Genomic DNA, 12,825 nt, shown 5'->3' on the forward strand with positions numbered 1-12,825 from the left:
AGTGAAGTTGAGTAACATGAGATTCAGTCCTTCTTGAGGTCCTGCCTTGCTGATCATGCCAGACTGCATTTCTTTCTTCTTTTTTTTTTTTTTTTTAAAGACTTTCACCTTATTATTTGCAGTTCATGAACAGACGGACATGCATTTCCCTTTTCTCACCTTCAAAAGCAAGGCCATCCTCAGCCAAGTTGTAAGAAATCTTTGTTTTCCTTTTGGAGATAAGCTTTGGTATTTTCTGGAAGCTTCTACTGCCTCATAGCCACGTAAGACTTCTTGGGAACTAGATGAGATGTGGGGCTTCCCTTGTGGCTCAGCTGGTAACAAATCCACCTACAATGCGGGAGACCTGTGTTCGAACCATGGGATGGGAAGATCCCCTGGAGAAGGGAAAAGGCAACCCACTCCAGGATTCTGGCCTGGAGAATTCCATGGACTGTATAGCCCATGGGGTCACAAAGAGTCGGACACCACTGAGTGACGTGCACTTGAAGACAAGATGTAAACGTGCTCTACCCTATGGGGCACGTGGTTCAGAGACAGCAGCTCGAGTCTGCTGTTACAAGTGCAAAGAGCCACACAGGAGAGAAATGAGGGCGTGCCTGTATCTCAGTGATTAATGTGCAAAAACGAAGAAAGGTTTCAGCCTGGATTTTGTCCCGGGCTGTCGTCTGTTCCTAGAGGAAAAGGCGGACAGTGGGTTATTGCTTTGCTGGGGGTGGCTGACCCTGATCCTCCAAGGGAGTGAGGCTTGCTGCCAGTTAACCGTGGGGCTGGGCCGAGCGTGATGAAAACCCCAGTGTCCCCAGGACGAGTCTGAGATCAACACGCCACTGGGCCAGGAGCCCAGGGGAAGGCTACAGCCACGGCATTCAAGAACCCCTCCAAGGGGTAGGGTCCTGGCAGAGCAAAGCGCGGGCTCTCCTCCTGGGGAGAGCGCACCAGCCAACCGAGGTCCTCGCTGGTCCTGACAGCAGACGGAGCACTGGGAACTGTAGCCACTGTCTGCATTTCCTCGCTCTCTCTCTTTAAAAAAAAAATATATATTTTATTTACTTATGTGACTGCACTGGGTCTTAGTTGCCGCATGTGGGATCTAGCTCCCTGACCAGAGGATTGAAGCTGGGTCCCCAGCATGGAGCCCGCAGAGTCTCAGCCACTGCACCCCCAGAGAAGCCCCTGCCATCTTCTCTCGCTCTTAATGTGTCACTGCATCCTTTTCCTTTCTCTCCCTTTGAAAATGGCTCTGCAGGATTTCTATCTTCCCCCCTTCTTCTGAATAACAATGATGTTTACCACGCTTGAGGGTCACGTGGGGAGTCTGCTGCACCTTTAGATCCTGTGTCATCACACAGACTTTTAGGTTTTGGTCAACAGACGATAGAGAAAGACAGCAAAGGAATTCTGCTGCAGTTCTTGGTGTGGAGAACCTTAACTTTCCCCCGGAAGTCACAGGACGGAAGGACAGGGCGAGGACAGCTCTGGAGGAGAAACGGGCGTCTCACCACGTTGAGGTGGAGAGCTTGGTCCATCACACCCACAGCCTTAGCGGTGACGCTCAGACACGATCAGGGAAGCAGGGGGCTGCTGACCGCCGTGTGTGGGGTGACCGGACTGAGCTCGATGAGGGCATCTCCGTGGACGTGGGAGGCTGAGTGTGCACACAGGCTGGGCAGTGGACGCAGAGAGTGGTGTGGGTGCGTCTTGGCTGCCAACTGGGCCCCTCCTCCTGGAACTTTCCGCCCACCTCCAGGGCGGGCTGCTGGTCACTCTGCTTTAGCTGCTTGACCCTGCCTCCCAGTTCCCCCCTCAACAGTACCCTATTGGTTCAGAGATCCCAACTGGGCTGATCAGCCATCCTAGGATGAGGCATTTGGAGTGGTCAGTGGAGAGATGCAAAGACTAGGAATTCTCTGCATCTCCGTGAATTACGGCTGCCAAACTTCCCAGAGCCAGCCTGGTTCCTACCCTTCCTAAGTCGCGAGCATTCAGCTCCTCTTTGAATTCTGAACAAACACACTCAAATTCTTCCAATAAACTGTCTTCTTTGTTGGTTTTTTTTTTAAGTGAGTTGGGGTAGGGGGAGTAAAAGGATGCGGGGGGGGGGGGGGGGGAGGCCAAAAATGGATTCAGAAACCAGGCTAGAAACGCTTCTCTTAACGCCCTGGGTACAGACTTGGTTCTAAGATTCCCAGCAGACAACGCAGACGGGAAATGGGGTTGTTACACCATCACGGCCTATAACACACAAAAACCACCCAGTTGCTCAGAAGGACAGCTGTTCTTGGTACCGGGACGGGAACTTTCTCCCAGGGGCCACGTGTGATGAAGTGTCTCCCCGACATCTTTCCACCTTTTCACAGCACGTTCCACGGGCTGCCACTTACAAGACCCTTCACACAGGCCGAGGGCGTTACTCTCAAGTTCAGGGTTACGAAATCAGCTCCAGGGCAGTGGGAGCGATGGACAGTCCAGGCACCTCGACGTGGGCATAGATTCAAGCAGGAGGACGAGTAGACAGATTGTACGCCCTCCACGCTAGTCTCACACCAAGCGCAATGGGAAAACCGGGGGACCAGGGCCCAAGGGGAGGACCCCGTGAAGCAGGACATGCTCTGCCTGCATACGGACCGCGACCTTCGGGCTTCATCAGCAGGCTGGACAGGGCTGGTTTCCGGTTGGGGAAGGTCAAGGACGTGGGCTCTGTGCTTCAAGGGCAACAGGACGGGCTACTGTCCCTGGTCCGAACACCCGCCCCCCAGAGGGTGTCTCTAAAGAAGTTGAGGTCGCACCCGACCTAATCAACGAGAGTCTTTTTACCAGCAGCCCTGGCCACTCCTGGGTTCGAACCCTGGGTTGGGAAGATCCCCCTGGAGAAGGCAAAGGCTACCCACTCCAGTATTCTGGCCTGGATTGTACAGTCCACTGGGGTTGCAAAGAGTCGGACACGACTGAGCAACTTTCATTCTCACACAGGTCACTCTACACCTTCCTGAGCCCCGCCCGCAGACGGCAGCCAGACGCAGAGAAGCCTTAACAAGCCACACGTGGTGCGCAGCAGCTAATAACACGCCTTTGCGGCCGAGTGTTTACTACTGGGCTACCCAGGTGGCGCCACTGGTAAAGAAGCCGCCTGCCAATGCAGGAGACATAAGAGACTTGGGTTTGATCCCTGGGCCAGGAAGATTCCCTGGAGAAGGAAACGGCAACCCACTCCGGTATTCTTGCTGGGAGAATCCCACGGACAAAGGAACATGGCGGGCTATAGTCTATGGGGTTGCAAAGAATTGGACACGACTGAAGCAAATTAGCTCCCATGCATGCACGTTTTCTAGCCAAGCACACCGAATGGTCTTTAAAATCACTGACCAGAAGTGGGCAGCATGGACTCCTGGCAGCCCAGGAGCTGAAGGTCGGGCATGCCTCCACCTACAGGCTCCCCCAGACCTCCCAGACTCTGCATCTTGGCTGCCCCCTTCTGCCTTCAGAAGTGACCCTGGCCTTAACAGGATGACCATCCTATGCCCACAGGTCAGTCCTCCACTCCCCAGCCAGTGAGGTGAACTGCAGGTCTTGGCTTTTCTGATGTCACCATGTGCTGGGTGGGATGGCTGTGTGTGCTAAGTTCAGTCGCTCAGTCGTGTCTGACTCTTTGCGACCCCGTGGACTATAGCCTGCCAGGCTCCTCTGTCCGTGGGGACTCTCCAGGCAAGAATACTGGAGTGGGTTGCCATGCCCTCCTCCGGGGATCTTCCCAACCCAGGGATTGAACCCACATCTCCCGCATTGCAGGCGGATTCCTTACTGTCTGAGCCACCAGGTGTCCCCCCCCGCCAAATTCATGTCTTTTCCAGGAACCTCAAAAAGGGAACTTAAGCAGAAACAAGGTCACAGCAGATGTAAGGGATTTGGGGAAGATCATCCTGGGGTCGGGTGGCCCTTCATACAAAGCAACTGTGGTCCTCAGAAGGAGGGAAGCAGCCCGTGGACACGGACAGACACCCGGCCACACGCCCAGGGCAACGGGGGCAGACGCCAGGTGTCGCCTCCGCGGGCCAAGGGACACCAAGGGCTGCTGGCAACCCCAGGAGCTGAGAGAGGCCTGGAGCAGACTCTTCCCCTGCACAGGGACCACGGCCCTGCTGAGAGCTTGGTTCTGGCGTCTGGCCTCTGGAGCCGTGAGAGAATAAATTGCTGTTGTTTAAGCCACCTGATTTGGGGTACACTGTCATCGTTGCCCCCAAGAAATTAACACAACCTCGTTCTGTTGTAACCAACCCAGGCCCGATTTGAGAAATGACAGCTGGTGAGGGTCTGGTCTGACAGCCCTCCTCTGAGAGGCGGTGCGTGATGGAGTAGTGGAGAGTTTCAGGATCCCTGTCGAGGAAACTGGGGATGTGCTCTGGGGCGCTAGGACGCACCTGCCTCTCTGGCTTCACATGTAGGTTCCCAACCACGCGAGGCCCGCATCGTCTGCGTGAGGACCACCGCGTCACAGGACATCTGCAGTTACACGCGAGCTCAGTCATCACGGGGATGACTTGAGGGGTGCTAGGAGCAACACCCCAAACGACCAAAAGAAGACGGCCCCACCCTTCCTCGCGAGTCACAGAGACTGAAAACCGCACTGGTGCTGGCCTTGCGGACAGAGTACAGCTCCGACCTCAGGTCCTCTTGCAAACGCAGCCAGAGCCAGAGGCCCACTCCAGACCTGACGCCCAAGGGCAGGCATGTGTCCCAAATCGCCGTCTTCCTGAACAAGAACTTCCTCTGTCATCAGAGAGAGTCATAAGGAGTAGGGAGATGCCCTGAGACACAGGAGAGGCGAAAACGAACCATCGGCTTTACGGTTTGGCGGTGACTCCAGGGTAAAGAACCCGCCTGCCAATGCAGGAGACAAGGCTTCAGTCTCTGGGTGGGGAAGGTCCCCTGAAGAAGGAAACGGCAACCCACCCCAGTACTCCTGCCTGGAGAATCCCATGGACAGAGGAGCCTGGTGGGCTACAGTCCACGGGGATCACAGAGAGTCTGACGCAGCTTGGCAACTAAACAATAACAACAACTTTATGGTTTGCCATAATACTTCCAATTACAATCAAGGGTGCTCAGTGGAGAATAGTTCATCCTTAGATCACACAATCTCATGAGCCTAAAGAACTCTCTCTTGAACACACACTTCCTGCCCCTGTTTCTCTAACAGATGAACCCCAGCTACCCAGGGCCCAAAACAAAGTCAGGATGTGCCAGAAAGAAGTAAGCCTCAAATCCCTCATATGTGGTCCAAATGTGAGTCCCAAAGACCCAAATCCCTCTGGCTTGTGGTCCACCCCGGGGCAGACCACAGCAGGGTATGGGGCTGAATCTTAGCTTCACACCACTCCTGACTTCCACCATTCCATGTGGCTGTCTTAAGCCCGACCGGATGGTGATGTCTGCATTAACGCCCGCAAACCACGCCCGACGGGTGGGGGTCAGCGCAGGAAGAAAGGGACCCCAGGGAACCCCGTTGTTCCAGAGCTCAATTTGCTCGTGAGGGACGGACCCAGACGCGCGCTCAGCACCATCGTTACAGCCACCGGCCAGCGGCGGCAGCATCCCCCGCGGCCCAGAGCAGCTCCCCCCGCAGCCCTGCACCCACCTGGAACCAAAGCATCAATGCCTTACTTTTTCTGGAGCGAGAGAAGAACCGGATGCCCCCCGGCGAGGTGGACGGGTTGGAGCTGGGGGAGGAGTCTTTGGACGAGGAGCGGAAGATCCCGCTGAAGCTCATGCGACGTGGGGAGCGCGGCGGGGACTCCTGGTAGGAGAACGGGAACACGGTTTTGGGGGAGCCGGGGCTGGTCTTGGGGCGCACGGGGGCAGACACGGGGCTGGAGGGCCGGGGCTGGGGGCCTCTGGTGAAGAAGCCTTTGGAGGGGCTGCCCGAGCCGAAGGGGCTGTCCACCTGCAGACAGACAGACAGACAGACGGGTGAGGCCCCTCGGAGCCCAGACGGCGGCCTGTGTGGACCTGCCCCCCTCCGCTGTCCCCTGCCACCCAGCTGGGGGGTCCAGGACACCCAGACAGAGAAACAGCCCCACCAGGCTCTCGCACAGACAAGGGGCGGCCTGGGCGGGGGGCGGGCAGGACGGGACCCAGGGAAGATCCATCCACAGGCTGGGTCACATCGCCCTGGGAGCCCCCCGGCCTCCAGCCAGCTCTCTGCAAGGGGGCTTCCTGGAGGCGGGGAGGATAGCCAGGGCAACCGTGAAGCCTCGAAACACGGCCTCTTCCCCCCTGTCCTATCTGCAGCCCCGTCTCCTGTCCTTCACTTCTCAAGAACATGCATCTGTCCTTGAGGTCTGACCTCCCTGCAAAAACGTTCTCCAGCCCCTCCTCAAAGGAGGGAGCACAGACCCCCATGATCTGAGAGTCAGGGGACCCGGGGCTCCGTCCTGGTGTGGGAAGGGACGAAGTTTTCATCTCCAAGCAGCTTCCACGTTGGAGTGACCGCAGAGGTTAGGAAAAAAAGTTAATGAGGCTGAAAACCTCTGAGGTTCACTTGGGCCATGACTTGAAATCACCACCAGTTATGGTTTGAAAAAGTGCTACACACCGTCTTCAAGCCAACGTGCGCAACTCATGGACTGGAGGGATTTCTAACGTGCCCTGCTGGTGGGTTTAGGAACTGGTATTCACATCTGAATGGCTTCCCTCATAGCTCAGCTGGTAAAGAATCCGCCTGCAATGCAGGACACCCCAGTTTGATTCCTGGGTCGGGAAGATCCCCTGGACAAGGGATAGGCTACCCACTCCAGTATTCTATGGTTTCTCTCACGGCTCAGCTGGTAAAGAATTTCACCTGCACTGCGGGAGATCTGGGTTGGGAAGATCCCCCGGAGAAGGGAAAGGCTACCCACTCCAGTATTCTTTCCCTGAAGGGAAAGGCTACCCACTCCAGTATTCTGGCCTATTCAGTCCACGGGGTTGCAAAGAGTCGGACACGACTGAGCAACTTCACTTCACTTCATTCCCCTCTGAGTGCCTGGGTCTGACCCGCTCACCCCTTGTTGGGCTCCCAGGAGGAGCTCCTGAGACTCGCTAAGCCTGCATCTCCTCCAAGGTGGGATGAGAGGGCCTGCCCCGCCCCTCAGGGCCGTCTGAAGGGCACCAGCCAGACCCGACCCACGGGAATCTCCTTTGCACATGACCTGCTGCTGTCTCCTGGGTAAGCCTGCAACACAGGAGCCAGAGGGCCTCGGGCCACCCAGCTCTGCCGCAGGAAAGGAAAACCACTTGTCCGCTGGGTGCTGGGGCAAGGACGAAGCCTGGCGGGAGTTGGCCAGCAGGCTGAGACCCCGGGCTCTGCAAGGCAGGTGGACCCCAGGTGTGCTGAGAAGGGAGGTAAGATGGCAGCCTCTGTGTCTCTGCCCACCTGGGGCGCCTGTCCGGGCCTGGGACCCTGTGAGCGCTTTCACCACTAGAGGGCGCCCTGAGCTGGGTTTGATGCTCAGTCGCTCAGCCGAGTCTGCTTCTCTGCGACCCCATGGACTGCAGCATGCCAGGCCTCCCTGTCCATCACCAACTCCCGGAGCTTACTCAAACTCATGTCCATTGAGTCAGTGACACCATCCAACCATCTCATCCTCTGTCATCCCCTTCTCCTGCCTTCAATCTTTCCCAGCATCAGGGTCTTTTCCAATGAGTCAGCTCTTTGCATCAGGTGGCCAAAGTATTGGAACTTCAGCTTCAGCATCAGTCCTTCCAAAGAATATTCAGGACTGACTTCCTTTAGGATGGACTGGCTGGATCTCCTTGCTGTCCGAGGGACTCTCAAGAGTCTTCTCCAACACCACAGTTCAAAAGCATCAATTCTTCAGTGCTCAGCTTTCTTTATGGTCCAATTCTCACATCAATACATGACCACTGGAAAAACCATAGCTTTGACTAGACAGACCTTTGTTGGCAAAGCAATGTCTCTGCTTTTTAATATGCTCTCTGGACTTGATGTTCAGTTGCCAAGCCATGTCTACTTCTCTGCGACCCCATGAACTGCAGCACGTCAGCCTTCCCTTCACCATCTCCTGGAACTTGCTCAAACTCAAGTCCATCACGTCGGTGATGCCATCCAACCATCTCATCCTCTGTTGCCCCCTTCTCCTCCTGTTCTCAACCCTTCCCAGCATCAGGGTCTTTTCCAATGAGTTGACTCTTCCCATCAGGTGGCCAGAGAATTGGAGCTTCAGCTGGGCTTATGGTCCCTTAAAGGAAGGGATGCCCTTGTGGGGACTCTCAACCACATGCCCCCTTCTTCCCGAGACCCTCTGCCCTGCAATGAAGGACCGGTGTGGCCATGGGGGGCAGTGCAGAATCCTCTTGCCCAGTGGGCTTCAGAGGCAGAGGCCAAGCTTCACCAGAGCCATAGAACTCAAGCTCTGCTTGTTATGGAGAAGTTCAAGGGTTTCTTTTTCCAACCATGTGATACAGAAAGCACAAATGTCTCTAGAGTATTGGGTTCAGCCACTACCCACCGACCTACGGGCTCAGGCATTCTGAAGATCTTCTGAATCCCATGGATAATTCACATGGAGCAGCTTTCTGAGCGGTGGGTGGCGTGTGTCTGGGACATGGGGTGGGGGTGGTCACAACCGCAGGCCCAGGGATGGAGGGCGACCCCAGAGCAGGAAAGTACGAGCAAGGAGTCTGGACAAAGACACAGGAGCTGAACACCGGCTCGGGTTCCGGCAGTGACTAGAGGCCTACTGTCAGCGTCCTCGTGTGTCCACTGGGGACGGCAGGCCAACCTGCAGAGCCAGGAAGACGGCCGGATACACGACACGGGATGCACCCGCCTCAGGTCCTGGCACATGGCACGTGCCTCGGACTGTTTACTCAGTTCTCATTGTCATGAATTTGGCCCAAGTAGACCCTCGGTTAGGTGTGGAGCGTCAGGGAGGCAGGGCTGGTTTAGGGAGAGGCTCCACGTGGGGTGGGGCTTCCCTGATAGCTCTGTTGGTAAAGAACCCACTGCAGTGCAGGAGACCTGTGTTTGATCCCTAGGTGGGGAAGATCTGCTGGAGAAGGGATAGGCCTAGTATTCTGGTCTGGAGAATTCCATGGACTATACAGTCCAGGGGGTTGCAAAGAGTTGCACATGGCTGAGCAACTTTCACTCACTCACTTCACGGGGGGTGTGAGAGCCTGAGCCTTCTTAGAAGGGGCATCCCGGAGGCTCTGCAGCACGGGGCTGGCACAGTCGTTTAGGGCCGACATGCTGGAGGCTGGCCACCATCACCCCCTGGGTACCCCTGAACCCAGAGCTCTGAGAAGGCACCAACTGGGGACAGAGTGAAGGCCACAACGCTGGTCAGTGGTGGGTGGGGCCTCAGGCCCACAGCCTTGACCCTTGCCCCACATACCTCCTGGGAGCTGCAGAAATGGCCAGGAGCGGGAGCAGCCTGGCAACGTGAAAAGAAGAGGAGTCAAGGTCAAGTGTGAGGACAGAGGCAGGGAGTCACATTAACCCCGCAGATGTCCCCTCCACACTGCACAGTGAGCTCGGCCTGGGGAGAAGGAACGGCTGAGCAAGGCTGATGTTCGTTCCACGCAGAGAAAAAGATGTGGGGAAGGTTAGGGTCCCCATGGGGCCATGGAGAACAGCAGGGAAGATGAGGTTGGCCTGGGAGTGAACCAGAAAGGGGAGAGTCTGCAAAAGGGGACACTGTGGGTCACGGGGCCCCAAACCAGAGAAGGTGCTGAGAGCTGATGGGCTGTGGACAGGCTGAGGGCCAGAGACGTCCCCGGGCTGGGGAAAGAGGAGGTGGAGCTGGGAGGACAGACAGCCACTCACTTGGGCCACCACAGACAGCTCACGGGGGAAAGCTAGGCCAACTGCTGCTGGACGGTCAGTCTCACAGGTCCTGGGTGCTGGCCTGAACCCTATATGAAGGGCAAGTGGAGCCCCAGGATTCTCCACACTGGGATTCCATCCTATGCTCAGTATTCCAGGCCGCCAGAACCAGGCCTCAGCCATCGGCTTGAGGAGGGGGCCCCAGAAAGCAGACCTTCCCCCCAACATGGTGAAAAATGGTACCCCAGCTCAGCCTTGTCCACGGGGAGTGTAAGGACTGGTCTTGAGCCGTGGCCATGAGAAGGCAGGTGCAGACCTGGCCTCTGGGTCTGCCTGGTGGGGGTAAGAACCCTAGGGACAGAGCCCGTGCCTTCAAGCAGAATGCAGCTAAGATGGTACTTTGCTAACGCAATGGCACGTTTCCCTGGGTTTGGATGAACAAAGGGCCTAGAGCCTCCTGAATGCCTGCTGGCTCCTCAGAGCTACGGATGGGAATTCAGGGCGCCGTGGGTAGCGCTGCCAGGCCCACCTCTGTCCACGGCTGCAGGGGGGGCCATGGGGCAGGGCCCAGTCCCCTGACTCTCAGGTCTCAGCTGTGTCCCAAGGACGCAGAGGAGGGGAGAAGAGAGGTGCAGGGGTGAAGGTGAAGGGTGGGAAGGGCTGGCTTGGTGGTGACTGACAGCTGACTGTTGGGGGCCGCTTCGGAGCTTGTGGGAAACGGGCATGGATGAAGGAGGTCACAGGCAAGGGGCGCCAGAGAAAGGGGGGCTGAGTGAAGCAAAACCTCTATGGGAGGGTCTGGAGGCCAGGGACACCCTCCCCTGGTGCCCAACTCAGGTCAGGGAGGTGGGAGGCTGGGTCTGGCAGGCAGAACCCGCATCCAGCAAGCTGGTGGTGGGGTGTCCCAGCCAGAGCCCCCGCGTGCTCCAGACAGAAAGGGGGCTGGTGGTCTCAGCAGAGGAGCCAGAGGGGTGGTACAGAGCCAGTGATGGCCAGGAGTCTAGGGCCCGGCTGAGCGCAATGCTCCCCACGGCTCAGATAAACAGATATGGGTGCAGCCCTCCACAGCGCTCCAGAGGGGGGATGCTTGGAACCACAGCCGCATTCCCAGACCGCCCTTGAGCACCTGCCCCGGGCTGGGCACCCATGTGTCGGCTCTACGGACGAGCTCATTTCATCCTCACAAGGGATGTGAGCACTGTCACGAGCCTGGGTTTGCTGATGGGGAGACAGGTTCACGGAGAAGGTCCTGTCCCAGGTCACACCTCAGGGAAGCTGCCAGGAAAGATTAACAGAGGGGCCAGGCTCCTCGCCCAGGATCAAGGGGCACAGACAGGAAAAACTCATGGTCACCCGTTGGGGGAGTGGGGGGTGGCGGACTGCCGGGCATTCCACGGACTCCCCAGGCCCCGGCCTCCCTGGCTGACCCGGGGTGACCGCAGTGCTCTTGGATGATCCGGGGACATCAAAGGCACTGACCTTCCTCTTGATGCTGGCCTGGGAGCTGCACAGAGAGCTGTGCAGAGTCGAGGGGAACAGAAGCCCTCGTATCCTGAGATGTCTTTTGTGACAAAGAGCTGCCCCCTCTGGGGGCAGGGGAACTAGGCCCTGGGACTGGTGGGGAGAGCAGACAGACTCCCATCTCAACAGATGCTTGGGAGCCTGGGGGCTGGCGTCCTTGAGCCAAGAGCTCCCAGAAAGGGGAGCTCACCCACAGCCCTTAGATCGTGGAGGAGGAGGCCACCCTGGGTCCCGTCCACGTTCAGCTTGGCAGCCACGGAAGGTGCTCAACTCCCTGAGGAGACGGGGATGTCAGTCACAGGGCACAAAGATGCAGAGACGAGCTGGGAGGTGTAGGACCTGTCCTGCCGGGACACTCCCCTGCACGGCCTGCCCGCCAGTCTCACTGCACGGGGTCCGGACGCAGCATTGCACACACTGGAGTGAGCGCCAGGCAGCCCAGACTGGACCCAGCCCCGCTGCGAGGCGGCCCGAGGACTGGGGGAAAGTCTGTCTACCACCCTCTGCTCTCAAGACGCCGCCTGCAGCGCTCCCCCCAAAGGCACGACCGCCAGCCCTCCGCGCTGCACTCACCCCCACTGCAGGCTGCCTCGACCTCCCTGTTCGTGCCACGGCCACCCCACCCATCCCAGGACACGCACACCTTGGGCTGCCGGCCCTCTACCGACCTTGAGCAGGAAAAACGGACCCGTGGGAGAGGGGAGAAGGTAGGTGAACGAGAGGAAAGGAAAAGATGGAAAGAGGACGAAAGGCAGAGAAGGACTTGAGGGCTGGGGGCGGGGGTTGGGGAAGGGAAGGAGGTGGCAGAGGTGGGAGGAAGGACTCCTGTCTGCAAAGAGGAGAGACATCCGGGCTCCATGACCCGCTTTTCCCTGATTTTCCATCTCTTCTCTGCCCGTGAGCATCTCAGGCACTTGGGGCGCTGAGCTCAACGTTAACTCTTCAGCATCACCTCTGCCCGCTTTGGGGCATCCAGGGACCAGGGAGGAGCCCGGAGGGAAGGGCAGAGAAAGGGGTGAAGCCTGGAGGGAGGGGGTGGGCTCAGCTGCAGCCAGGGGCGCAGGGAGGAGAAGTCTGTCTCAGGCTCGAGCTGAGCGAGTCCGGCCTCCGGGGCACCTCCGGTGAGCTGGGAGAAGCTGGGAGGAAGGGAGCCTTACCTTACGAGACGGAGGCTTTTCTGAACTCTCCAGGTCTCCATCCAGGAGCGGCATGGCAAAGGAACTCAGGTCCTAGGATGGAAAGAGGGCACGTGGTCAGTGACCCGGACCCTCGGGGGCCCACCTGGCCACGTCTGGGGCCGCACGTGGGCCTCCGGGTGTATCCCCAGCCCCTTGCTGAGCCCTCCTCGAATGTCAGCCACCAGGGAGGGAGGCGGACGGCCACGAAGGTGGAAGGAGGCACTGGAGACGCCCGCCCGGGCCCCCCTCGGGGATCCAGCCCGCTCTCCACCTTCCCTCTCGACCCTCCAGGGAAGGAGC

The 12,825-nt window shown here is 58.1% G+C and overlaps 1 protein-coding gene across 3 annotated transcripts in view; it reads right to left on the reverse strand.

Annotated features, from left to right (window-relative positions):
* PRKAG2 (protein kinase AMP-activated non-catalytic subunit gamma 2) overlaps nt 1-12,825 on the reverse strand; it is a 292,846-nt gene that overhangs the window by 194,498 nt on the left and 85,523 nt on the right. For 2 of the 3 annotated variants that reach the window (XM_065939488.1, XM_065939487.1), the window contains exons 2-3: nt 12,505-12,576; nt 5,662-5,941 (exon numbers count right to left, since the gene is read on the reverse strand). In XM_065939488.1, the coding sequence (XP_065795560.1) occupies nt 5,662-5,941; nt 12,505-12,576 (352 nt within the window). The remainder of the gene's footprint in view (nt 1-5,661; nt 5,942-12,504; nt 12,577-12,825) is intronic. The other variant, XM_065939489.1, reaches the window with a different exon arrangement.

Source organism: Muntiacus reevesi, chromosome 6 (genome assembly GCF_963930625.1).
Source record: "Muntiacus reevesi chromosome 6, mMunRee1.1, whole genome shotgun sequence".
NCBI lineage: Eukaryota > Metazoa > Chordata > Mammalia > Artiodactyla > Cervidae > Muntiacus > Muntiacus reevesi.